The 27519-nt window shown below is 40.1% G+C and overlaps 1 protein-coding gene across 2 annotated transcripts in view; it reads left to right on the top strand.

Moving 5' to 3' along the window:
* The first annotated feature begins 1132 nt into the window (after positions 1 to 1132).
* The window catches only part of usp28 (ubiquitin specific peptidase 28), a 43724-nt gene continuing 17337 nt past the window's right edge, over positions 1133 to 27519 (top strand). Inside the window, exons 1-17 of one of the 2 annotated variants that reach the window (XM_034114385.1) lie at positions 1133 to 1291; positions 5757 to 5834; positions 7851 to 7965; positions 8195 to 8282; positions 9062 to 9224; positions 13051 to 13137; positions 13868 to 14005; positions 14654 to 14721; positions 14822 to 14898; positions 15931 to 16079; positions 17202 to 17329; positions 17469 to 17564; positions 18556 to 18723; positions 19625 to 19833; positions 21788 to 21858; positions 22717 to 22945; positions 23827 to 24147. In XM_034114385.1, coding sequence (XP_033970276.1) covers positions 1247 to 1291; positions 5757 to 5834; positions 7851 to 7965; positions 8195 to 8282; positions 9062 to 9224; positions 13051 to 13137; positions 13868 to 14005; positions 14654 to 14721; positions 14822 to 14898; positions 15931 to 16079; positions 17202 to 17329; positions 17469 to 17564; positions 18556 to 18723; positions 19625 to 19833; positions 21788 to 21858; positions 22717 to 22945; positions 23827 to 24147 — 2230 coding nt within the window. In that variant the 5' untranslated portion in view covers positions 1133 to 1246. The remainder of the gene's footprint in view (positions 1292 to 5756; positions 5835 to 7850; positions 7966 to 8194; positions 8283 to 9061; positions 9225 to 13050; positions 13138 to 13867; positions 14006 to 14653; positions 14722 to 14821; positions 14899 to 15930; positions 16080 to 17201; positions 17330 to 17468; positions 17565 to 18555; positions 18724 to 19624; positions 19834 to 21787; positions 21859 to 22716; positions 22946 to 23826; positions 24148 to 27519) is intronic. The other variant, XM_034114387.1, reaches the window with a different exon arrangement.

Below are 27519 nucleotides of genomic sequence, written 5' to 3'. Positions count from 1 at the left end.
GTTGCTAAAGGCAAGGCAAGGCAAGGCAAGGCAAGTTTATTTATATAGCACCTTTCAACACAAGGCAATTCAAAGTGCTTTACAAAAATGGAAGACATTATGAAAAGGTCAAATTCAAGCCATTTAAGAATTAAAATGCTTACATAACATGTCCTTTATTACATGTAACCTGTTGTGGAAACATTTATTGATCAAATTGATATGACACAAATGAGATACATATCGCTGTGACACTGTTGTCACATCGGGACTTTAACCCTAAACTTCCACAGTAAACCCGGAGTGACATATATGCACAATTAGAAATATGATTATGATCTGCTCAGTTAATTTATCTGATTCAATTATATTGAGTTAATATGTTCTTATTCTTCAATTCAAAGAATGTTCAAACTAATTTAAACCAAAAAATCATACTCATTAATTAAGTTAAAAATAAGAGTTATTTTACCATTAAAGCCCAATGTGACATATATGTCGGTGGCTGTGGCTCAGTGGTTAGTGTGCTGGACTTCGAATCAGGGGGTAGCAATTTCGAGTCCCACTGCAGTCAGCATGTCGTTGTGTCCCTGAGACACTTCACCCCAAATTGCTCCTGTGGGGATTGACCACAGTACTGAATGTATGTAAGTCGCTTTGGATAAAAGCGTCTAACAAATTACGTGTAATGTAATGTCACATTTAAGATATTTGACACTAGGGGGGGGGGGTTCTTGTCAGAAATGTGTTCTTGGTGGTCTATTTAGTCTAAATTATGTTCCCCTTAATTTCCCCAAAAGTAGGGTTCTTATGGGTTAAATTTGACAAAGCGTGTTTTTTTTTCAATTCATCACAAATCATTTATTGTAAGTTATTAAAGCTGTAAGTTAATATAGTGAGTAACACGTTTTTTAAGTATTATAAAGTGGTAGTACTAGTACAATACTTGAGTAATTGTACTTCCAACATTGATTATATAATACTTTAATACAAAGACATGAACATTACTATTTGTGTTACATATATCTTTGTTAGAGCACTTCTCTATAAATACATTATTTCCAAACCGGAACAGTCAAATCTGTCCTGTCACGTCCGTCGCGACCGTTTCGTGCACGCGCGTGCTTTAACAGGTGAGCGTGCGCAGCTGGCCGGTTGCTCTCGCGGACTGACAGATGGAGTGGTTGCTGTGACTCGCGCTCGGACTCAAAGCAAAGACATTTTTTTATTGAAAAACAGGAGGGAATCAGTTTTAATTGAATCTGCAATGAGAGGGGAACAGATCGAGAATGGAGAGAACTCAACGAACTCGGTGAGGATGAAGGAACTAACGTTACAATATAACACGAGGAACTAACGTGAACACTAACCCCTGTCCAAACCACAGACTGTATAACTAACGGTCCAAACCTGTACTAAAAACCCTCAAAGCTTCTTTTAACATCATTTAATAAAACACTGACATTTCAAACATCATAATACTTAGACAGGAATCTTACTAAGTAGATTCAGTCGAGTTTTCCATTTTCTCATTTAAAATGTTCAATTTAGGACTTTTACATGTCATGGAGTATTTTTAAGACTGTAGTATTAGTACTTGTTTAATGCTCAATATATTAATAAAGCTTATTTTTGTAGCTTCTAAACTAGGGTCTAAATCCTGTAGGCTTAACTAAAATGCCCACTTTTAAAGTTATGTTCAAAATCATTTTATATTCACACTACTAAAAAACACCTTTAAACATTATCATAACATTGTACTTTATTTAATATTAATTTCAACATGTATTTAATATGCCTAAACCTTGCAACTAATATACATGTGCTTCTATATGTGCACATTATCCAAAGATATGTGTTCATAGTATACATTATGTATTTTAATGTGAATTTACTGAAATATCATTCACTTTATTCATCTTTTCACTTTCTGGTGTGATGATTGAACTGTGACAATAACATGTAATATAAATCTAAAATAAAATCCTAATAGTCAGACTAGACTAGATTTGAATTAAGTACATATAAAATACACTTAACATTATTTCAATTAAATCGTATTTGTTTGTTATTAGCGAGCTAGCAGTTCATATTCCTTTAGCTTCTTAGCTGCGTGTTAGCTCGCTAACTTACTGCCATTTGGTTTATTTAAAAAAAAAAAAAAAAGGATGCCTATTTATTATCCAGTTACTATAGTAAATAAATGATAAAAAGCTTCACATCTTAAGTCTGATTTTAATATAATATTTAGACAAGATCGTATTTTATTAACATCTTATTTCAGAAATGTTGCTAGTAAGCTAGCTAGCAGATCATTTATAAGCTAGTTTTTGGCTGCATATTTGCTCGTTGAATTTCTGACGTTTGTTTTTTTAAAAGCTAACTATTCCAGTTAATATAATAAACATATGCTGAAGTCAATGTTAACATCTTAAGTGTTACAGTATGTTGTCAGTTGCTTATTTTAAAGGACACGTCATAGCTGTAGGCCTATAACAAACATAAAAGCTTTTTGTTTTTGACTTCTAACAATCAAAAAGAGGATATAGTTTGACGATTAGCCTATACTATAATCATCATTTTGCTCTTTAGCCATCCACAAAAGTATCTTTATCAATAAGCCTTTATAATAATCATATTTATATTTAGCCAAATGATTTAATGTACTAATGACTCAACAGAATAACATCTTTGTTATTGTTTTACTGTTTGTATGACTCTCTTTCCCATTTCGTATTGACATAGGGATGTTTGTGTCCGTGTGTGTCCGAGTGTGTATGTGTGTGTGTCCGTGTGTGTGAGTGTGAGTGTGTGTCCATTTGAGTGCGAGAGAGAGAGAGAGACCCAGTGCCTTTGTCACTCAGGTCTGGTGGCATGGTGAGTGGAATGATAAACAGAGCCTGTGCTATCCATGTCAGCGGCCCAAAATAGAGGCTAACCAAGAGGGTCTCAGATAGCCCCCCGACTCCATATAAGTCTGCTCAGCCTGTGTGTGTGTGTGTGTGTGTGTGTGTGTGTGTGTGTGTGTGTGTGTGTGTGTGTGTGTTGTGTGTGTGTGTGTGTGTGTGTGTGTGTGTGTGTGTGTGTGTGTGTGTGTTTGGTAGGTACAGCGGGCTTTATATAGCGCCTCTCACTCAGCAGACTTGTGTTATTGCTATACTCATGATGTCTATGAAGTCAAAACATATGACAGCCTTTCTGAGTGTGTGTTTACAAATGTCTTCATGTTGCACAACTGGTTTCCTTAATATATTTGTTGTGTTGTTTTAAAGGACACAGTAGGTTCAAGTAGTTTATTTTACATGTCTCTCAACACAAGATGATAATTCATTGATAAAACACTTTTTTCAAGTCTTCAAACGCTGCATTTAAGGAACAGTTAGGGAAATATACAGTGGTGGAATGTATCAAAGTACATTTACTCAAGTTGACATGAGTATTTTCTTTATCTGCAATTTTATACTTCACTCTACCACAACTCAAAGATTAATATTCTACTTTTTACTCATAATACAGTTTTAGCTACTTTACAAATTGAGATGTTTGAATAAAGAACAGTTTACATTATAATTTAAAATATGATGTTTTGTTTTTCAATTACAGTTTATAGAAGGAGATTTTTTGTGACAAAAATTCATTGGCATCTATAAACATATAAGTTAAAGGGGACCTATCATGCAAAATGCACTTTTGCACGTCTTTTCTACATGAATATGTGTCCCCGGTGTTCCAGGGAACTCACCAAGTGTCAGAAAACACAACCCTCTCTATTTTCCTCCATACCCAAATCTCTAAAAAAGGGGCTGCAACGGATCTGATAAAAACTGATCCAGATTTGAACACTGTCCTGACGTCAGGACGGTGGCGCTACGGCTATTGGGCCAACTCCACCAATCAGGAGGAGACAGCCACGGCCATTGCCGTTCTAAAGCGCTGGAGACGCTGTAGTACATATGCCAGGCCTGTAGATGGTGCTGTTCTCACAGAATCAGCCCTTGCTAAAACAGAGCTGAAAATTGTCAAATTGAGCAAAATGAGGCATGGCTAAAATGCATGATCTGTTTGGTATTTTGAAAAGAAAAAAGTATAAATATGCCTTATATAGGTATGGTCCTACACTATATTATTCAAATATAGCATGATAGGTCGACTTTAACATATAAGTTATTATTAAATGTTATCGAGATGTTCTCGCTTTAGGAACTTTTGCATTCAATACAAACTACAAGTTGCTGATTCTACTTCAATGCAGGAATCTTACTTGTACCAGAGTATTTTTAAAGTTGGGTTTTAGTACTTTTACTTCAGTGAAGGATCTGAATACTTCCTGTTTGTCAGTGTAGTAAATACTATGCAGCTAGTTAGCTTAGCTTTGAGGAAATACTGAAAACACATGATCCATCAATTATAATCTCTGAAGAGTAAATGTGAATATTTGCCATTTTAATTGCAGGTTATGTACTTGACTTATAGCTGAAATCAGTATTTTCCTCTTGTGTAACGTTTTGGGAAGAAAGTGAACAAGCACATTATGAAAAGTCAATCTACTTCTTTAATGATTTGAAGCCACTGAATTTGTTTCAGTCATTGTCCTGTTCAAACTGCCTCATGGACACAGGCCTGACATGCAGGCTGGCATTTGTCCTTCAGATCCATTTATACCCCGTGTGTTCTGCGTCACACGCTAACAGTGAGGCCCACATAAGCTTAATCTTCATGGGGGAAGCATGTTCCCAACAGCAGAACATGACTCATGGATTATTTGAAGCTGATGTACTTGAAGTATTCTTGCTGTTCTGAATGTGTATAATTCAGCTAAATGTAATGTAAGATGGAGCAATCTCGGTTAGAAACGAATCATTTTAAATAAATATATTTACTTTCTATGTGGAAGAAGTGGTAGGAAATTAGCTATATTGCAAAACCTACAATATTATTATTTTCCTATTCCTGTTACACCAATAATGTACTAAGGCTTGGCTATATGTGGAAATTAATATATCAAAAATATTTCTGAATACCTCAATATTTATATTTCGACGATATTGTAGGGTTGACTATTTGTAATTTCACAAAATAGTTTCACATTGATATTTTTGATATATAATCATTATCATTTTATATATCATGGCTTAGTGGGTAAAGGCAAATAATATAAATATTGGTAATTTCAGAAAATTACATCACTTCCCTGCAATGCATCCTTTAAATAAAGGAAATGATCACAATGTAATATTGATATATTTCACAGCCCTTAAAGGTAGGGTAGGTAAGTTTGAGAAACCGGCTCGAGATCGCTAGAATTAGAAAATACACAGCCGGAAAAAATCTGCCACTTCCTCACAGAGCCCCTCCTCCAACACACACGAACGCGCACATGACCAATGAGGGCACGAGATAAGTTTGTGCACAGATGGAAGGCTGACAGGCAGGTAGGCCATCCAGTTATTTTAGCCGGGCCGGCTCAGATGATTGGTCGTGCTTTTTACAGTACTACGGCTTCCACAGATTACATTTATTTATGGATCTTTTGTCAAAGCACTTCAGATATTCATTGCTATCGGGATGTTAAGAGCATTCCATGGAATATAACAACAAGTGTATCTCGAGCCGGTTTCTCAAACTTACCTACCCCACCTTTAACTGTACCCAAAGTATAGCCAGTTGTGGGAAAGTTTTCCTTTTTCTCAGCCAAAATGGAAGTCCATCAAGTCCATCAATAACCCAAACTTCCCGTCTCAAGCTTGACTATTTCTTTATTTCCTGTGTGTCCTCAGCAGAGTGAAATCCTGATGAAGCAGCTGAGGGAGATCACCGGCATCCAGGACTCTCAGATCCTCTGCAGAGCCCTCAATGTAAGACCCTAAAAACTATCATGAGCTTTTATCCTTTCATCATCTCACCCCAACACTCTGAAATGAAGAGGATTAGAAGCATAATGAAGGATAGAAAGGAAATATTCATTAAATGTCAAAACTGTATTTAAGTACACTTTATAAGTGAATTACTTTGTAACCACTCATATCACGGCACTTAAGTATTCATATTATGAAAGTATTTATATTATACCACAGCTTAAAGGGGTCCACTCAGCTCATTTAAATACGCACTACCATGCATTTCATATTTGTTTGCTTCATCCTTATGGTGTATTGCATTAGTACGTCTTCTGCAGGCATTTATTCATTTATTCATTTAACAGGGTCAGTGCACATTAATCAACATTTCTGTAAATGTGCCAGAGTTAGCCAAGAGATTATGTTTCGTCTGTAATCCCTGGACAGATTGTGTAAATCACCCTAAAGACATATTTAATTGTAAACACACAATCAAATAATAACATGCAACATACCGTACTGGAAATCTTAATAATAAAACAAAAAGAACATGTTGGAACACAGGCAGTGGGTTGTAAGGAGCAGAAGATGCTGTCAGTGTTTCAGAGCTTATTCTTCACTAACCATGTTTTGAGTTGGGATTTAAATAAACTAATCTGATTGTAGATGGGATTGAGTTCCTTTGTTGAGCAGCTATTATGCAAAATCCACTTGTTCATGTCTCTTCTTCATCAACATGTGCCCCCTCTTCTTCATGTCTCTTCTACATCAACACGTGTCCCCTCTTCTTCATGTCTCTTCTTCATCAACATGTGCCCCCTCTTCTTCATGTCTCTTCTACATCAACATGTGTCCCCTCTTCTTCATGTCTCTTCTTCATCAACATGTGTCCCCTCTTCTTCATGTCTCTTCTACATCAACATGTGTCCCCTCTTCTTCATGTCTCTTCTTCATCAACATGTGCCCCCTCTTCTTCATGTCTCTTCTACATCAACATGTGTACCCTCTTCTTCATGTCTCTTCTACATCAACATGTGTCCCTTCTTCTTCATGTCTCTTCTACATCAACATGTGTCCCCTCTTCTTCATGTCTCTTCTACATCAACATGTGTCCCCTCTTCTTCATGTCTCTTCTTCATCAAAATGTGTCCCCTCTTCTTCATGTCTCTTCTTCATCAAAATGTGTCCCCTCTTCTTCATGTCTCTTCTTCATCAACATGTGTCCCCTCTTCTTCATGTCTCTTCTACATCAACATGTGTCCCCTCTTCTTCATGTCTCTTCTTCATCAAAATGTGTCCCCTCTTCTTCATGTCTCTTCTTCATCAACATGTGTACCCTCTTCTTCATGTCTCTTCTTCATCAACATGTGTCCCCTCTTCTTCATGTCTCTTCTTCATCAACATGTGTCCCCTCTGTGGAAAGAGACTCTGAAAGTTTCAGGAACAAAGATTCTCTCTCTTTTTGATCCATTTCTATAAAAACCTGTCTGAAAATGAGCTGATCAGATTTTGGCCACTTTATGATGTCATAACGATGTTTTGTCTTGTGTAACCATTAGCCAATCAGCAACCAAGGTAACCCCCCCCCCCTTATCACCTGAATCTCCTCCTAGAGCACCATTGAGTTCTTTGTAACCAAATCTCTCTCAGAGGGGCGTGGGGAGGGGCTCCTTATTTTCATCTAAAGTAACAGACAGAGAATCAGCACTTTGGAAACAGGGCTGAAACAGAGGGGATTATGGGTAATGCTGCAATGATCTGTTTGGTGTTTCAGCCAATCAGAGACAGGCTCTGTATATATCTGAGACCTGTGATATATTGATGAAAAACAGTATGATAGGGGACCTTTAACAGAAAATGAAGACTGACTGAAATAACTTTTCCTGAGTGGAATAATGGAATACTTCATCAACTAATCAATCAAAAATACTTTATTGATCCCACAGGAAAATTGGGCACTATATTAGAATAAAATACATATTTATATAACCATATTATTTCCTAAATGTTCTGCCCTGATCTCTCGTCTCTCAGGCCAGTCAGGGGGACATCGGCCATGCCGTCGGGCTGCTGACCAATCAGCCTGCAGAGCTCCAGGATCCTGAAGATCCTCCAGAGCCGTCTGCAGAGGCCTGGGACAAACAGAAAGGTACGCTGGGAACTAAACAAGTGTGCACGATATTAGATTGGATTAGAAAAGCGCTATATTTGAGTGCAGACAATTGAATATATACATGTGAGTCAGTGTCTCCTGATTGACAATATATGGAGTAATAGCTGAGTGCCAGAAGTAAATGTGTGAGAGATGGCAATAGTCGAAGGTAACTTGGTAGATTTTCTCAAGTACTGTACTTACTTATTATTGTGTGTTTCTTCAGGACTTCCTAAAGATGAGCTGCAGACGGCCATAGAGCTCAGCCTGCAGGAGTCCCAGAATGCCCAGGAGGAGGAGAGAGAGTTCAACAGGTACAACACAACCTGCTTTTTATATACATGTGTTTTTATTTACTTACTTTAATGAAAACAGTCGATGTGGACACTGAGGGTGTTTCTCAATCGCGAGTAAAGCTGCTTCAGAGCCACTATTTCAAGCATACTACGTCATCGAGTGCCGCCGAAGGACTGTTCCAATCTCCAGCATACTTGGAAATCTACCGAGCCCGGCGTACTCCGTTTGGAGAAATATCGAGGCTGCACATGAGTAGACTCCGCGGTCTTAAAATCCCCACAATGCTTTGCGCACGGACCAATTTCCCCAAATCTGTGGCGGAAGATGTAAGGCGGGGCCTCTCGTATGACGCACACCTGCACACTTGCTAGCCTGTTCCACTCTTTGTTTTCCGAATGCCAGGAAGTATTCTTGACTCGCTTCTGAAGCAAGATGCTCGGCAGACATGTGCTACCAAGCAAGCGTACTTGCGATTGAGAAACACACTGAGTTTTTTTTACCTAGCGCCTACAATGCTCTATTTTCCTAAAGGCGGGTTATTGAGTCTGACAGGAAGTGTTTATAAACGTATTTCTTGATGTTCCAGCGAACAGGTGTCAGAGCGGAGATACTTTTGCCCTATTACCTACAATGCTCTATTTTCCTACAGGCTGTTTATTGAGTCTGACAGGAAGCAGGTTACTAGGTTCCACTTGACTGCGCTTGTATTATAAGTTGTTTATTATTTACACCGAGCAGAGAGTCTAACTATATGTCCTCTACATGTTTCTGACTGTATTTCTTGATGTTCCTGCAGGGCTCTGGAGGCTAGCGCTGAGGAGAGCGCAGCGAGGATGAAGAGGAAGAGGAGTGAAGCTCAGAGTGACATGTGCAATCCGGCAGAGTGGATCCGGCAGGACGAGTGGCCCGTGGGCATCAGAAACGTGGGGAACACCTGCTGGTTCAGCGCCGTCATCCAGGTGAGAGCCTCAAGCAGAAACATGATGAACGCCAGATTAGATAAGGCTTTTATTGATCCTCAGAGGGGAAATAAGCTTGTTGCAGCAGCGGGAGAACAGACATAAGTAGGGGATACATATACAAATAAACATTATTGCAAGAGCATCGAAGAAAACAGCCTATACTTGTTTCCATTTTAGAAATTGGCACCAATGCTGAACTAGCTATTATCCAACCCAGTCTGACGGCATTTCTTGTTATAGTCACGAAATTAATTTAAAGGGGACCTATCATGCAAAATGCACTTTTGTACGTCTTTTCTACATGAATATGTGTCCCCGGTGTTCCAGGGAACTCACCAAGTGTCAGAAAACACAACCCTCTCTATTTTCCTCCATACCCAAATCTCTAAAAAAGGGGCTGCAACGGATCTGATAAAAACTGATCCAGATTTGAACACTGTCCTGACGTCAGGACGGTGGCGCTACGGCTATTGGGCCAACTCCACCAATCAGGAGGAGACAGCCACGGCCATTGCCGTTCGAAAGCGCTGGAGACGATGTAGTACATATGCCAGGCCTGTAGATGGTGCTGTTCTCACTGAATCAGCCCTTGCTAAAACAGAGCTAGAAATTGTCAAATTGAGCAAAAATGAGGCATGGCTAAAATGCATGATCTGTTTGGTATTTTGAAAAAAAAAAAGTATAAATATGCCTTATATAGGTATGGTCCTACACTATATTATTATAATATAGCATGATAGGTCCACTTTAATCTATTGATTCGTGTTCACCAACACGATTTTTGCATCTTTTTCTATGTATGAGCAGATTTACAAGTGTTTAAACCTGAAGTAACTTCTTCCATCTCTGCATTCATCGCAGGACAGCGGCTAGTTAGCTAACTTTATTAGCTAGCAACATTTCGTATGAATTCACTCACTTTTATTTTGACGCTATAATACTTCTACTTAGGTAACATTGTCATGAATGTCTGCTCGAAATGTCATGGCCATCAATCAGTCCTAATTTTCATTTGACAAACCTACCTACTAAAAGAACATTGTACCTTGAAAATCAATAGCGGGTAAATGTGACCTGTTGGCGGTTCTCGTGTTAACAGCAACACTTTCTGACTGAATCCAAGGAGCGACTCCTCTGACTAAACTAAAGTTAGAAACCCAGGAAGGGGAACTCCAGCCCATCAATATGAGTTATTTTAAGCAGCTGGAGACACTTAGAAAGAGTTCAGTGCACCTCATGAACTCGGAGCTGTGTGCTGCTAGTTCATTCTGCAAACTGTCAGGGGGGAAAAGTAAAATACTGCCGTTCCTTGAAGTCCAAAGTGATGTTTTTACTTGCTTTGTGTGTGAAATATAAAACAGAAACAGAAAAAAGCAGACATACTCATTTTTAAAAGGCTTGAAACAGCATGTTCTGCCTTGCAGTAAAAAGAACTTAAATGATTAATCTGTTGTGAAATAGTTAGTGTTTATGTATGTATTTATTTAAACACCATGCATACAAATACATGAGATGATTTATGCCAGATTTCCCTCTTCAGTCTTTAAGGTAGTTCATTGCTTTTAACTGGCTCATTTTGTTCCTACAACTTCTTTGTTTAAAACCCATTTCCCAAATTGTTGTAATTGCAGTTTTTTTCCATCTCTAATGGAGTTTGTATCTTTGGTTTCCAATTAGAAATGTTATAATTTACATTGATTATTAGACGTTGTTGCATCTATAGTCCATGCCGGCGTAAACATCGCTGCTTTTATTGTGTTGTTTGTTTCAACCATTTTACTCTGTAGCACTTTGAGTTTTGTTTACTCAAATGAAAAGTGCGCTTATAAATAAAATGGATTATTATTATGGATTACATGTAATGGGATTAAGTTATCAGGATACATAAAAAAGATAACGGTATTCTCTTACAAGCAGGATAACAATGCTAGTTAAATCTCTGAGCAGAGGACAACCCTAGATATCTTGGTTTCTTCTGTTCTAAGGTCACATTGTTCTGTTCTCTTACTTAATACACTTAAATACTAATGCTGTTACAGGTTTCTGCTGCAGGGGTTTTAGTCTCAGGTGTCAGAAAGCGAAGCCTCGTTGTGATACAAAGAGGATCATTAAATAGAGAGAAGTGATGATGGACTTCCTCGTACCACAGCGAGAGCAGACAGTGATTGTTTGTCTCCACATCGATTCAGCAGGACAGGCGTTAGTAGAAATGGGAAAATGAGGCGATGTTGTTTGAATACAAATGGTGTTGAAATGATACCCCGTTTGCTGTTGTTTTTTTTAACTGAATTGATTGTTGTAGATTCCCAGAGCCTGACTCTTGATAAAGCGCTCTGCCTTCAAAAAGTAATTATGCTATCAGATTAAAGCTGAGTGACCACATGATTCAGTTGTCAGCTCATATTCCCTCCATTATCCTTCCTGGTATAAATTACAGTAAAACTCAGATAAGCCGTAATTGAATTTCCTGCTCGGATGGAAAAATATATATCAAGATATTCAGAAGTGCTCGCCGCCACACACGGCGCATAAAATACCCGTAATAATGAATTTAGTTTATTGGGAGAAGCACAAGAATCTTATAACAGAGAGGCATGGTGTGTAGGCTTGAGAATGATGTGTAGAATACAAATCAACAAAACATAAATTCATGAATTGTTTTCAAACATCATACTCTCTTTTTGTTTGTGATTGAAGCCAATTCTTATTTAAATCTAACGTAGATAAGTTAGTAACTCATATATACCTTATAACAAAGTGGCATGATTTGTAAGCCTCTATCTATATTATATGTAAATTACATTTTAAACAAGAAAACTTAAATCTAACCAGAGCCCAGTCTGCTCTGATTGGTTAGCTGGCCGGCTCTGTTGTGATTGGTCAACCTCTTAAGGCCCGGACACACCAAACTGACACCAAAGAACACGTCCCGACGGACCCGACTGTTGTGTCGCCTCACGTCTCCTGCGTCTTGGCCATGTGTCGCACTGGAACACACCGCAAAGACTTCAGCCGACGGCCAAGAAGTACGTACGCACTGCGCATGCGTGAGTGGCAAAAACTCTCCTTACCAGCAGGCGGCGGTAGTGTGTATTCGTCATTCAAAAGAGGCAACCAGAAGACAGACTGCGTGATATATACAAACAACAAATAGCGTGCGTTCCATGTTCACTCTCGTCCATCACAGACTGTTTCACATAATGACTTATAATCGAAAACATGTTTAGTGCGGTACTGGAAAATGAAAAATAATAGCCGTCTGTGTGTGCCTTCTTCACTTCCGTTTCGCTTCTCATGCACTGATTCGCTAAGCTGAACAGCCAATTAGTGATTTCTTTTGCCGACAGCCTCCCGATTCAACATGTTGAATCGGCGGTGGAAGGTGTCGGCACGGCCGAAAAGACACGACGGGGCGGGACACAACAATCTGAGTAGGGCGACAGGACGCTCATCGACGGCCAGACATCTATCGACGGCCGAAATCGGCTCGGTGTGTCAGGGCCTTTAGAGATGTCCCGCCCCTTAGCCTATCACGTACAATATGTTGGAGCGCTAGCCAATAGGAGCACGAGTGTTCCATAGTGATGTCATTATGTTCCAGAAATGTGGGATTTTGAGCTTTGCAGACCATTTACATGCACAAAAACTTCTATAACACATATATAACAAAAGCATAATAGGTCCCCTTTAATTTGACCGTGATTCAAGTTTTTTCAGGTGAAGTTAATCGTAGTTTTCAAAGTGCTGGTATCAATACGTTTATCATTGCTTTAATTTAATCTCTACATCTATAACAGGTTGTTTTTCTGTCTTCTTGTTGCAGTCTCTCTTCCACCTGCCCGTGTTCAGGAGGCTGGTTCTCAACTACCATCTGTCTGAGAGATTACTGGAGAAGTGTAAGAGCCATTCTGTGAGTAAACACTCTGCTCTACCGCCAACAAAAGACACATATTGTGTTATAGGTTATTTATTTCTAACAATGTCTAATTCTTGTACACTAAGGAGAAAAGGTGAACAAGCTGTGGGGATGTTTTGTTAATATAGACGCAGCCACTATGTGATATATAACAATAATAATCAATATTCAACTGTGTACTACTGGCTACGCATCATTACTGTATTGCACTTATAGCAATAATCTGCTTTTTGAGCTTTATTTATCTCATTATAAATATGAATTACACTACTGTATTCATTGTACATATCTTTACATCATTTACTGTTCGTTTTTGTAGTTCGTTCGGGGTAAATAAAGTATTCCTGATTCTGATTTAACAATAATAACCTTTATTATATATATATATATATATATATATATATAGCACCTCCCAAACACAGTTACAAAAGACTTTCCAAATAAAGACAGAAACACATGTCCGGCAGTGGCTCAGTCAGTAGGGGCTTGGACTGTGAGCCGTAGGGTCTCCGGTTCAAGTCCCCGACCAGACCTAAATATGGAGTGTGGACTGCTACTTGGAGAGGTAGCAGTTCACCTCCCGCCCTGCCATGGTGCCCTTGAGCAAGGCAAAACCAAACAAAGACTGCATCAAAGGAGACATTCATTATTAGAGCACGCTGGAGTTGGTTTTCTAAATGAACAGGTGAGACTGTGAGACCCTGAGACCCTATCTTGTGAACAGGACAAGAGGAACATGGCCTTCATGCAGGAGCTGCGCTGTCTCTTCGCTCTGATGGTGGGATCCTCTCGCACGTTTGTGGACCCGTCGGCTGCCGTGGAGCTGCTGAGAGACGCCTTCAGGACCAGCGAGGCCCAGCAGGTACTTAACTTAAACTTAAAAAACTTAACTTAAGGTCCTGTTGTATTTTTGACTTTTGACTTCAATTATCCAGAATATTTTATACTGTTTTGTTGAATTGTTTATATTTGATATAATATTTGTTCCTTTTTTTCCTTTTTTCCTTTTATTTGTAATTGTTAATTGTCTTTTTCTCTTTTTTTAAGTATTTAAAGTATTGTACTTTAATGTCTGAACACAATTCTGTTTCTGTGACGAAATAATTTCCCAAATTGGGATCCTACCTACCTACCTACCGACCTACCGACCTACCTACCTACCTACCTACCTACCGACCTACCGACCTACCGACCTACCGACCTACCTACCTACCGACCTACCTACCTACCGACCTACCGACCTACCGACCTACCGACCTACCGACCTACCTACCTACCTACCTACCTACCTACCGACCTACCGGCCTACCGACCTACCGACCTACCGACCTACCGACCTACCTACCTACCTACCTACCTACCTACCTACCGACCGACCGACCGACCGACCGACCGACCGGATGGATCATTTCCTTAGGAGGGAAATGAGGCCCTTTTTTGTGTTTTGAAGGGAAAATATTAGTAGTTTTTGAACTAATACTGATCTTAATCTAATGTTTTTTTATTTCAGGACGTCAGTGAATTTTCCCACAAACTGCTGGACTGGCTGGAGGACGCGTTTCAGCTCGCTGCCAAAGAGTAAGTTAAAAGTGTACGTCCTTCACGTGCAGGGACTATTCTCCTTCTCCCTTTGTTTACTGTTTTAAACTGATATCAAATGTCATGTTTTTACTTTTAGTAAAGTTGAAGACAAACAGAAGAACCCAATGGTCCAGCTTTTCTACGGTACCTTTGTGACAGAAAGAAGACACGAAGGTATGAGTTTCTGTCCCTGTGAAAATCAATATGAATTGATTGTTGGTATAATGTGAAATAGAACATTCCCTACCAAGAAGTTGGTCACAATGCGAATATTGCCAGGGCTAAGTAGGTATGGATAGCAGTAGCTGTTTTCGAACTTTTTCCTAAAAATGTCAAAATTCTGACTTTTTCCTCAAAATGTCAAAATTCTGACTTTTTCTCAAAATGTCAAACTTCTGACTTTTTCTCAAAATGTCAAAATTCAGACTTTTTCTCAAAATGTCAAACTTCTGACTTTTTCTCAAAATGTCAAACTTCTGACTTTTTCCTCAAAATTGTGACTTTTTCTGAAAATGTCAAACTTCTAATTCTGACTTTTTCAAAATTCTGAATTTTTCTCCATAATTCTGAATATTTCCTCAAAATTCTGAATATTTCCTCAAAAATCTGAATTTTCCCTCAAAATTCTGAATATTTCCTCCAAATTCTGAATATTTTCTCAAAATTCTGAATTTTTCCTAAAAATTCTGACTTTTTTCTCAAAATTCGGACTTTCTCAAAATCTGGAAGTAGTCATCACATACAGAGCATCAACTAGTTCCTGAACAGTGTCCTTCACATGCTGATATCCAAGAGAGGGAGTTACACAGTCACAAGATGGAGGAATAGAAAGCAGTATTCAATGTTTACTTCAGATTAGCTCCACGGCAGAAATGATCATGCTTGTCATATGTCTATCTCCATAGAGGCTGAATCATCATGTTAATCACATAGCTATCATATGCCTCAAACAGTCCTGATGCTCTTCTAGGTAATCACACATCCTGTCATGTACACAGCTACAGTTGGGATACCTTTGTTATCATGTGTACTCTGATACTGGAAGAGTACATTCAGTATTTTCTCAACATTATCTAACACTTACTTTCTGGAGCTTTATTTTTGAATTATTAATCAGTGTGCAGGATCAAGCTGATAATATATACTTGTTATACATCAACAAAAATAAACAAGATGAGATGTTCATCCGTGTGAATGTTGTTTCAGGTAAGACGTTGTGTAACATCGAGCAGTTTGGACAGTACCCTCTGCAGGTGAACGGCTTCAACAACCTGGACGAGTGTCTGGAGGGAGCGATGGTGGAGAGAGAGATCGAGTCTCTGCACGCAGATCACAGCGTCACGCCTGGACGAGAGGTGGATAACTTCATAGCACTTTACGACATATCATATTCTATTTACATGTATATAGACTTTTTGCACTACTTTTTATTTGTATTTTATATTTTTGTATTTTATTATATATGTTGGATTGTTGGAGAACAATGACACTTATATAGGGCTTTTCTAAAAACTTTCATTTCTACACTGTAGCTTTGTGCATATGACAATAAAACCTTTGAATCTTGAATCTAAAATACAGTTCATACAATATAATGTTGTCTTGTAAATTAAACCAACCAACAAGAACAGCCTTTTGAGAAATTGAGAAGAATAATTGTAGTTTTTTGGGTGTTTTTTACTTTCACTCTTTTAGATTTTTCTGCATTGGGTATTTCAACTGAGAATACTTTAAGTACATTTAGCTGATTATACTTACTTTATTTATTTTTTATTCATATTTTCAATGAAGGACTTTAACAAAATAACATTTTTAAGAGTGTTAAGAAATAGATATTTTCTGCATCGGCTACTTTAATAAGTACTTTAATAATATAAACATTTTGCTGGTTATACCTACTTTTACTTAAAGTGGACCTATCATGCAAAATGCACTTTTGTACATCTTTTATACATGAATATGTGTCCCCGGTGTTCCAGGGAACTCACCAAGTGTCAGAAAACACAACCCTCTCTATTTTCCTCCATACCCAAATCTCTAAAAAAGGGGCTGCAACGGATCTGATCAAAACTGATCCAGATTTGAACACTGTCCTGACGTCAGGACGGTGGCGCTACGGCTATTGGGCCAACTCCACCAATCAGGAGGAGACAGCCACGGCCATTGCCGTTCGAAAGCGCTGGAGACGCTGTAGTACATATGCCAGGCCTGTAGATGGTGCTGTTCTCACTGAATCAGCCCTTGCAAAAACAGAGCTAGAAATTGTCAAATTGAGCAAAATGAGGCATGGCTAAAATGCATGATCTGTTTGGTATTTTGAAAAAAAAAAAGTATAAATATGCCTTATATAGGTATGGTCCTACACTATATTATTCAAATATAGCATGATAGGTCCACTTTAAGTTGACTTTCAATTTCTATTATATTTTCATCATTTTGATGCTCTGCTAATACTGTTGTTTTTCTTTTGGTTGCAGAGATGGTTCAAAAAGTTACCCCCAGTCTTGACATTCGAGCTGTCGAGATTTGAGTTCAACACTCAGCTCGGTCGCCCCGAAAAGATTCACAAGAAACTGGAGTTCCCTCAAATCATTTATATGGACAGGTGAGCTTCTTCTAAGACCATAGTGTTATTTGTACTTAAGTTAAGGATCTGAGTACTTCTTCCAACACTGAAGTATTATTGTATCGTACAAATGAAGAAGGGAAGATGAATGCCTTACATATTGATTTTCGATTTGCAGATATCTTCACAAAAACATAAACCAGACCCACGAGAGGAGAGGAGACGTGAAAAAACTGAAGGATCAACTCGCAGCTCTGCAACAGAAACTTGAGTGGTATGAGACCTCAGATATTACTTTATAATCTGCAGGAATGAGTCCTAAAACCCTGAAATGAGTCAGCATTTTTAGCACTTTCTGTTCCTCATCTAGAAGTCAATGGTTTTGTGAACGTGTTTTTGGTCAGAAGCCTAAAATAAGGTCTGTGCTGAAGACATTTTTTTGGTTTACAACATAAAATACGTCAGTCAATACCCCACTGATGAATACAAAATGCGGTGGCCCAACATTAGCCACCTTTAGCTTAGCGGTGGTGACGTAAAGTCATGTGACCGTGCTGTAGTTCCTTTATAGCCCAACATTAGCCACCTTTAGCTTAGCGGTGGTGACGTGAAGTCATGTGACCGTGCTGTAGTTCGTTTATAGCCCAACATTAGCTGCCTTTAGCTTAGCGGTGGTGACGTGAAGTCATGTGACCTTGATGTAGTTTCTTTATAGTCCAACATTAGCTGCCTTTAGCTTAGCGGTGGTGACGTTAAGTCATGTGACCGTGCTGTAGTTCCTTTATAGCCCAACATTAGCTGCCTTTAGCTTAGCGGTGGTGACGTTAAGTCATGTGACCTTGATGTAGTTTCTTTATAGCCCAACATTAGCCATTTTAGCTTAGCGGTGGTGACGTTAAGTCATGTGACCTTGATGTAGTTCCTTTAGAGCCCAACATTAGCTGCCTTTAGCTTAGCGGTGGTGACGTTAAGTCATGTGACCGTGCTGTAGTTCCTTTATAGCCCAACATTAGCCGCCTTTAGCCCAACATTAGCTTTTTACTTCAAAAATCCTAAAGTGGTGTTAATATCTAGAGATTATCCAGCTGAACAAAATGTGTAAGTATTAAAAACCAATGTTAATCCAAAAACCAATGCAAAATCGAATTGGCTTTTTGTGGAGGGAACCAGGGAGATGCTGCCTTCACACTACAAAATACGTCATCACTGCACTGCTCTGTGTTCCACTTTGTGAGTCACAAATCTTTAACTTTCTTTATCGGCAGCTATAAGAACTACGGCTCCGGACCCTCGAAGTATCCTCTGGCCGACATGTTGCAGTTTATTCTGGAGTTCGCCACCACCAAACCCTCCAGTGTTTCCCCCGCTGAAGACCTGAGAGCTGCTTCTCCTGCGAGCCTCCTCCCCAATGAACCCCTCCCCAAAGACAACAGGTGGAGTACACACAGGCAGGGGGGGTGTAACTGTGTATATTTAGTAACTGACTTGTACGCTACTTGAGTATTTCCATTTCCTGCTCTGTTTCAATATTTTTATTTTTTATTTTCAGGTGAGACAATACAAAAATCCTTAGGGACAACACAACACATAATAAAACCCACAAAACAATAACAACAAACAATGACAAAAACAGACAAACAGCCACAGTAGCAACCTAGTACTATTTATTTTAGAAAGGGGCAGGTAATTAAATGTAATTAGTTAATAAAATGTAATGTTTTTTTTGTTCCTAACAGGTTTTGAACTTTTACCCGAGTTAGACTTTAAAGCAGGGTGTCAAACTCAAGGCCCGGGGGCCAAATCCGGCCCGCAACTTCATTTAATGTGGCCCCACAAGAGCTCTGAAAGAATATAATACGTTTATTATACGGTTACATGCCGATTTACAGAAGTACGTTGCCCATTAACTACATGTCCCACAATGCATCTCAAATATGACTTTTTTTCAGAATTTGACTTATCTTCAAAATTTCACTTTTTTTTACATTTTCAATTTTTTTCCAGAATTTGGCTTTTTAAAAAATAATCATTTTGTGACATTCTCACTGAAGAGACTTCCAATGATTTGCCCTAGACTTCTGCTTTCAGACGTAGTTAATTATGAAGTTATTACCCTATCCGATAATGATCCAATGCAGAGGCAATAATGTCATATAATACATACGTTTATATTAAATATTTACATATGTATTTTCATATAGTCTTAAAGTTACAACCGGCCCTTTGAGTGCAACCAAAATGCTGATGTGGCCCGTGATGAAATTGAGTTTGACACCCCTGCTTTAAAGGGTTAGTAGTTGGACCCACTTCCAACCTTTTCTTTGCTTCCCTCAGTGAACCCACAGACGCAGATTCATCGGAGGATCCTGTTGCCGGTGTTTCCAGTTGTCAGCGGACCCCGATCTATAAACCCTTCACCCAGTGCAGACTCCCCATAGACTGCCCCCCCCACCCGGCCCCCCACAGCGTCTCTGAGGAGGAGCTGCACTTTGTGAAGAGCTGCCTGCAGCGCTGGAGGACCGAAGTAGAGAACGACATCAACGGTATGCACAAAAAAGTCTTGATAAGATAAGAGATAAGAAGTACTTTATTGATCCCAATTTGGGAAATGTTTGCGTTGCAGCAGCATAAAAAGACTTGGCATTGTACAATACAAATTAAAAGACTAGAAATAAACAAGAAGGGAGAAAATATACATGTTGAATTTACCAATGAACAATAACAAGATATAAAGCAAGTTATTAGTTGATGTGCTTTAGATATTATCTGTTGCTGCTCAATGGTCCACTTCAAAGTCAAAGTCAACTTTATTGTCTGTGTGTACAGACAGAGAGATCGAAATACCGTTTCCCACAATCCCAAATACAAAAAATACAAATATATATAAAAATATGTATACAAATATGTATATACCTATACACAATCAACAGACACATGTATACATATGCACACATTAAAGGTGGGGTAGGTAAGTTTGAGAATCCGGCTCGAGATACACTTTTTGTTATATTCCATGGAATGCTCTTAACATCCCGATAGCAATGAATATCTGAAGTGCTTTGACAAAAAATACATAAATAAATATCATCTGTGGAAGCTGTAGTACTGTAAAAAGCACGACCAATCATCTGAGCCGGCCCGGCTAAAATAACTGGATGGCCTACCTGCCTGTCAGCCTTCCATCTGTGCACAAACTTATCTCGTGCCCTCATTGGTCATGTGCGCGTTCGTGTGTGTTGGAGGAGGGGCTCTGTAAGGAAGTGGCAGATTTTCTCCGGTTGTGTATTTTCAAATTCTAGCGCACTCAAGCCGGTTTCTCCAACTTACCTACCCCACCTTTAAGACATGAATAAAAGCACAAGAATCAATATATACAAAATAACAGTCACTTCAATATCTTTGGGAAATGTAAATTAGTGCAAGACTGCCCATCGCAGCGTAAAAAGTGTCTGGTGCTGGATGTGAGTGTCTGAGTGTGTGTGGTGTGTTAAAGTCCAGTGGGGGTAACTTTCCTCAGAAGTTAGTTGTAGGGATGCATAATGATATTATCTAATTGGTATCAATTTCAAATATCTGCATCGGCCAAAAATGATGCATGTACTGCGATATGAAGATATGCGATAGAGTTTAAGGGGCTTGCATAAGGACATATTCCACAGATCGTGCAGAGAGTGGTCACTTTTGACTCTAAAATCACAGTGAAACCTGACGTGCTTCTCCTACCAGATCCTACCTCAATATCAGGCTTTTAAAATTAGAATGACTGCTGGAAGTGAGGAAAAAACGTCAACGCACCTTAGGGAAAAACACTTCATTGGTGCAGAGCTGATTAGATAGATGGAAATAAATGTTAATTGTTGAGTAATATTCGTTTGAATTGAAACAGCGACATCTCTCCCAAACTTCCCCATTACGAGGCAAATAGTAGGTTAAAGAACAAAAAGTGCTGAATTCATTTTTATGTTTTCATCCGTGACTCCCCCAATCTCACCATGTTCAAATCACAAATCAAAACTCACCTCTTCAGAACCGATTTTAAAGGTGGGGTATGTAATTCACTTCAGAAACACTTGTTATATTCCATGGAATGCTCTTAACATCCCGATAGCAATGAATATATTAAATGCTTTGACAAAAAATCCATAAAGAAATATCATCTGTGGAAGCTGTGGTACTGTAAAAAGCACGACCAATCATCTGAGCCGGCCCGGCTAAAATAACTGGATGGCCTACCTGCCTGTCAGCCTTCCATCTGTGCACAAACTTATCTCGTGCCCTCATTGGTCATGTGCGCGTTCGTGTGTGTTGGAGGAGGGGCTCTGTAAGGAAGTGGCAGATTTTTCCAGTTGTGTATTTTCAAATTCTAGCGCACTCGAGCTGGTTTCTCCTTTCTTACCTACCCCACCTTTAAGTGTCTTTGAGTTTCAAGAAAAGCGCTCTATAAATAAAATGCATTATTATTATTATCATGTCTTCTGTTCTGTGTTTGTGTTCCAGAGCTAAAGGCCAGCATTGAAAGGCTCACTCAGATGCTTGAGGCCATGTACACAGACAACAACCTCTGCCAGGTAAGACTGACATTACATAAGTCACTTTAACACACTGCAGCTTTTACATCTACTGCTGCAAAACGTGCGTTAGTGAAAGATTTGTGGAAGTGAGATTGGAAATGCAGGACTTTAACTTGTTATGGAGCGTATTACTTCTTCTTTCAGGGTGTCCGCGGGGTCTTAAAAAGTATTAAAAGTTGATAAATCAATTTAGTGAAAATGAAGGCTATTAAAAAGTATTAAAAAGTATTAAACAGCATTTTCCAAGGTATTACATTTTGTAGCTAGTTTCCAATAAGTATATGAATTGTCCAAAGAGGTTGTATTCTACAGTCTGCCTGAATGTAATCATTGCGTAGGTGTGTAGTGTGATTCTGTGTAGTTTATTGATGGCATCCCGTTGGATTTGACGTCGTCTGAACAGGACATCGCACGCTCACTGCTTGATAGCGTGAAGGTCCGTTTACGCCGGTTGTTAAACAACATCGTTATGGGGAAATGCAAGTCTGCGTCCAAATGGTTGGAAGATAAGGAGGAAGGACAATCAATACTATGTATAGTCAATGTGAGGTCAAGTGTGTCGCCAAGGTAACCGGTTAAAACTCCAAGTGGCGATGAGGTCTTAAAATGTATGGAAAGGGTCTTAAAAAAGGTCTTAAAAGGAATTACATGTGACTTCAGGACTCCTGCATATACCATGTCTTTAGTAAAGGATCTCATTACTCCTCTGATCCCCGCTTCAGTGTTTTATATGATATTAAGGTTTTTAGTAATTCTTCTTTAGTAAAGGAACGCAATACAATACAATACTTCCCCTGATGCCTAACGCTTCAGTGTTTTCTATTCACTGCCGTCTCTTTCTCTCCTGATATTTAGGTGCCCTACAGACTTCACGCGGTGCTCGTCCACGAAGGCCAGGCGTCAGCAGGTCATTACTGGGCGTACATCTACGACCACGCCAACAAGCGCTGGATGAAGTACAACGACGTGAGCATCACTGAGTCGTCGTGGGAGGAGCTGGAGAGAGACTCCTTCGGGGGGATGACCAACGCCAGCGCCTACTGCCTGATGTACATCGACGACAGGCTACCAACCCTCACTACAGGTACACTGTGCTGTGTGTTTCAGTTCATTTGCTTCACATTTAGCTCATGCTCTTATCCAAAACTAGAGCAGCAAGAATCCTGCACGTACACAAGCTCTCCACTAGTCCATATCGATAATACTTCGATTCATTCTGCAGCCCTTAATCTGTTTAGCGTAGCAAACTGAAAGCATTATTTCAGGAATAAAGTTATTTTAATGGCCATTATGTTCACAATAGATCAGTTACTGTGTCTGTGTTGTAGATAGTATTCTCTTTTTTATTTACACACAACACCTACTGCACGTCTTTCCGTCCTTAGAGAGGGATCGTCCTCTGTTGCTCTCCTCGTGGTTTCTAACATTTGATCCCTTTTAACTGTGGGGCTTCTTCGGGAATGTTGTATTGTTTTCTGTAATGGTCTAAGACTCTAAGCACAGAATGTTCTGTATTAACTGTAAAGCCCGCTGAGACAGATATCAAATGTGTGATATTGGGCTTTATAAATAAACTTTGATTGAAGAAGAAGAAGATTAACCTTTTAAAATTTCAGTTAAATTCAGTGTTTCACTCTGGCTTGTATATTCAAGTAGGTGCACACATGCACATGCAATACACACACAGTTATACACACTATACAGAATACACATGCACATCTGGAGAGGGCCAGAGCGAAGAGGCTGCAGTCTAGCCGGCACCAGCGATCAGTTGGGGGTTCGCTGCCTTGCTCAAGGGCACCTCGGCAGGTGAACTGGCACCTCTCTAGCTACCAGTCCACTCCGTGTTTTATAATTGTTTTGGTCGATCGGGAGTCGAACCGGTGACTCTTCGGTCCCAGGGATTGATAGTGTTTTTTTTTTTGTGAAAGTCTTTTAACTGACACTACCACTCTTCCCCTCCAGAAGCCACAGATGACGAGACAGGCCAGGTTCTTCACGGCATTGAATCCCTTCCTCCGGTTCTCCGGCGCTACGTCAGCGAGGATAACCGCTGGTTCCAGCAGGAGCTCAGCGAGTGGGAGGAGCAGTTCTGCCAGACGGCGGCTCCACAGGGAGGATCCACTGACCCCCGTCCAAATGAGAAACTCCAGACTGCAGTGGAGCCGGCACCTCAGTCAGGACCGTCTGAAGAAGAGCTGGAAGAGGAGGAGGCTTCTTCAGAACCACAACCGGACCCAGAAGCAGAGGAAGATCCTGAGCCCGATCCCAGAGAGAAGCCTGAAGGTCTGTAGATGTTTACACTGGTGGAGAGTACATTTACTCAAGTGCTATACTGTAGACCTCCACCAACCACCTTTGAAGTAAGGGTTTTAAAAAAGTGGTCAATGAATACTATAACTGAACTGCTTGGGAAATGTTCCCGTTGAGTTCATTTCGCTCAATTAAGAATTAAAAAACAATAGAATATGTTGTGCCTCTGACAGCCCTTACCAAACTTCACGTGGCTAAGAAAAGTAAAAGTCTAGGATGAGCTGCTGTCACTGAAAAAGCACAAGAAAAACTGTGATTACAAATGTGTGATCTAAAAACAGAGATGAATACCTGTATTCTATTCTCAGAGCAAAGTCAAATGCTAACAATTAGCTTTGCGCTACATTTATGTGAATGAACTAGGGCTGTCAGTCGATTAAAATATTTAATTGCGATTAATCGCATGATTGTCCATAGTTAATCGCGATTAATCGCAAATTAATCACACATTTTTTACCTGTTCTAAATGTACCTTAGAGGGATATCTTTCAAGTTTTTAATACTCTTATCAACATATGAGTGGACAAATATGCTTTATATGTTTGTTTATTATCATTTGAACATTACAAATATTCGCTTCAATTCAACCTGGAACCTCTCTCATACAATAAGTGTGTGTGTGTGTGTGTGTGTGTGTGTGTGTGTGTGTGTGTGTGTGTGTGTGTGTGTGTGTGTGTGTGTGTGTGTGTGTGTGTGTGTGGAGAGACACTGTGATGGATCGTTGCAGCTCAAGGCATATATGCTCGAACGGGAGCTGCCTGGACGCTGCAATCATGTTGCGCGTACTATCCGTGCTGAATGTGCTGACTTTTCGTACAATGTCCCACTGTCTGGCTACCTGCATAAAGTCAAGTGCTCGGCGCAGTTGTCGGCGAAATGTCATTGAAACAGCTCCTTATATCCGTTAGCGCAGCTAGCTAGCACCAGATGCTAACAACACGTAAGGTGTGCCTCGCTCGCGCGAGTCGCACCACACATACATACTCCCTCCCGGTCCTCCCGATGGCCAGTCCGGGCCTGCCAGTGAGCGTGGAAGTGTGGTCTGCCACAAGCGGGCGGTAGGAGCGGGGCTGTCAGCATCAGCTTGTCGATGGTATTTTAAACTCGATGCGCTCTGAAACTACGGCGGCCGAGGACAAAAAATACACATGCGTTAAAATAATTAGTGGCGTTAATTTTTTTTTGCGTTAACGCGTTATTAACGCGTTAACTTGACAGCCCTAGAATGAACATCTTACCTGTGAACCATGTGCCTCGTACGGGGCACCAACTTTCTAAATACACGCAAAGCACATTTAAGGAAACAATAGTGAAAATAAATCTTTAATGTCCACATGGAATAGTTTTGTTTACCTTTGCTTTTTGGTAACATGTGTCGTACACCCCTCACCTAACTCCAAGTGGCTACAAAAAGCCTAGGATTAGCCTCTTCACCGTAACTGTGATCACAAAATTGAGATCCAAAAACAGAGATTCTCGGAGCAAAGTCAAATTCTAGCAATTAGCCTTGCGCTACATTTATGTGAATGAACATCTTACCTGAGCACCCTGTGCCTCGTACGGGGCACCAACTTTCTAAAGTACGGGGCACCAACTTTCTAAAGTACGGGGCACCAACTTTCTAAAGTACGGGGCACCAACTTTCTAAAGTACGGGCACCAACTTTCTAAAGTACGGGCACCAACTTTCTAAAGTACGGGCACCAACTTTCTAAAGTACGGGGCACCAACTTTCTAAAGTACGGGGCACCAACTTTCTAAAGTACGGGCACCAACTTTCTAAAGTACGGGCACCAACTTTCTAAAGTACGGGGCACCAACTTTCTAAAGTACGGGGCACCAACTTTCTAAAGTACGGGCACCAACTTTCTAAAGTACGGGGCACCAACTTTCTAAAGTACGGGGCACCAACTTTCTAAAGTACGGGGCACCAACTTTCTAATGTACGGGGCACCAACTTTCTAAAGTACGGGGCACCAACTTTCTAATGTACGGGGCACCAACTTTCTAAAGTACGGGGCACCAACTTTCTAAAGTACGGGGCACCAACTTTCTAAAGTACGGGCACCAACTTTCTAAAGTACGGGCACCAACTTTCTAAAGTACGGGGCACCAACTTTCTAAAGTACGGGCACCAACTTTCTAATGTACGGGGCACCAACTTTCTAAAGTACGGGGCACCAACTTTCTAAAGTACGGGGCACCAACTTTCTAAAGTACGGGCACCAACTTTCTAAAGTACAGGGCACCAACTTTCTAAAGTACGGGGCACCAACTTTCTAAAGTACGGGGCACCAACTTTCTAAAGTACGGGGCACCAACTTTCTAAAGTACGGGGCACCAACTTTCTAAAGTACGGGGCACCAACTTTCTAAAGTACGGGCACCAACTTTCTAAAGTACAGGGCACCAACTTTCTAAAGTACGGGGCACCAACTTTCTAAAGTACGGGGAACCAACTTTCTAATGTACAGGGCACCAACTTTCTAATGTACGGGCACCAACTTTCTAAAGTACGGGCACCAACTTTCTAAAGTACGGGCACCAACTTTCTAAAGTACGGGGCACCAACTTTCTAAAGTACGGGCACCAACTTTCTAAAGTACGGGCACCAACTTTCTAATGTACGGGCACCAACTTTCTAAAGTACGGGCACCAACTTTCTAATGTACGGGGCACCAACTTTCTAAAGTACGGGCACCAACTTTCTAAAGTACGGGCACCAACTTTCTAAAGTACGGGGCACCAACTTTCTAATGTACGGGGCACCAACTTTCTAAAGTACGGGCACCAACTTTCTAATGTACGGGGCACCAACTTTCTAAAGTACGGGCACCAACTTTCTAAAGTACGGGGCACCAACTTTCTAAAGTACGGGCACCAACTTTCTAAAGTACGGGCACCAACTTTCTAAAGTACGGGCACCAACTTTCTAAAGTACGGGCACCAACTTTCTAATGTACGGGGCACCAACTTTCTAAAGTACGGGCACCAACTTTCTAAAGTACGGGGCACCAACTTTCTAAAGTACGGGCACCAACTTTCTAAAGTACGGGCACCAACTTTCTAAAGTACGGGCACCAACTTTCTAATGTACGGGCACCAACTTTCTAAAGTACGGGCACCAACTTTCTAATGTACGGGCACCAACTTTCTAAAGTACGGGCACCAACTTTCTAAAGTACGGGCACCAACTTTCTAATGTACGGGCACCAACTTTCTAAAGTACGGGCACCAACTTTCTAATGTACGGGCACCAACTTTCTAAAGTACGGGCACCAACTTTCTAAAGTACGGGCACCAACTTTCTAAAGTACGGGCACCAACTTTCTAAAGTACGGGCACCA

Source organism: Trematomus bernacchii, unplaced genomic scaffold (assembly GCF_902827165.1).
Source record: "Trematomus bernacchii unplaced genomic scaffold, fTreBer1.1, whole genome shotgun sequence".
NCBI classification, from domain to species: Eukaryota; Metazoa; Chordata; class Actinopteri; order Perciformes; family Nototheniidae; genus Trematomus; species Trematomus bernacchii.
This window is presented reverse-complemented; position numbering and strand designations above follow the sequence as displayed.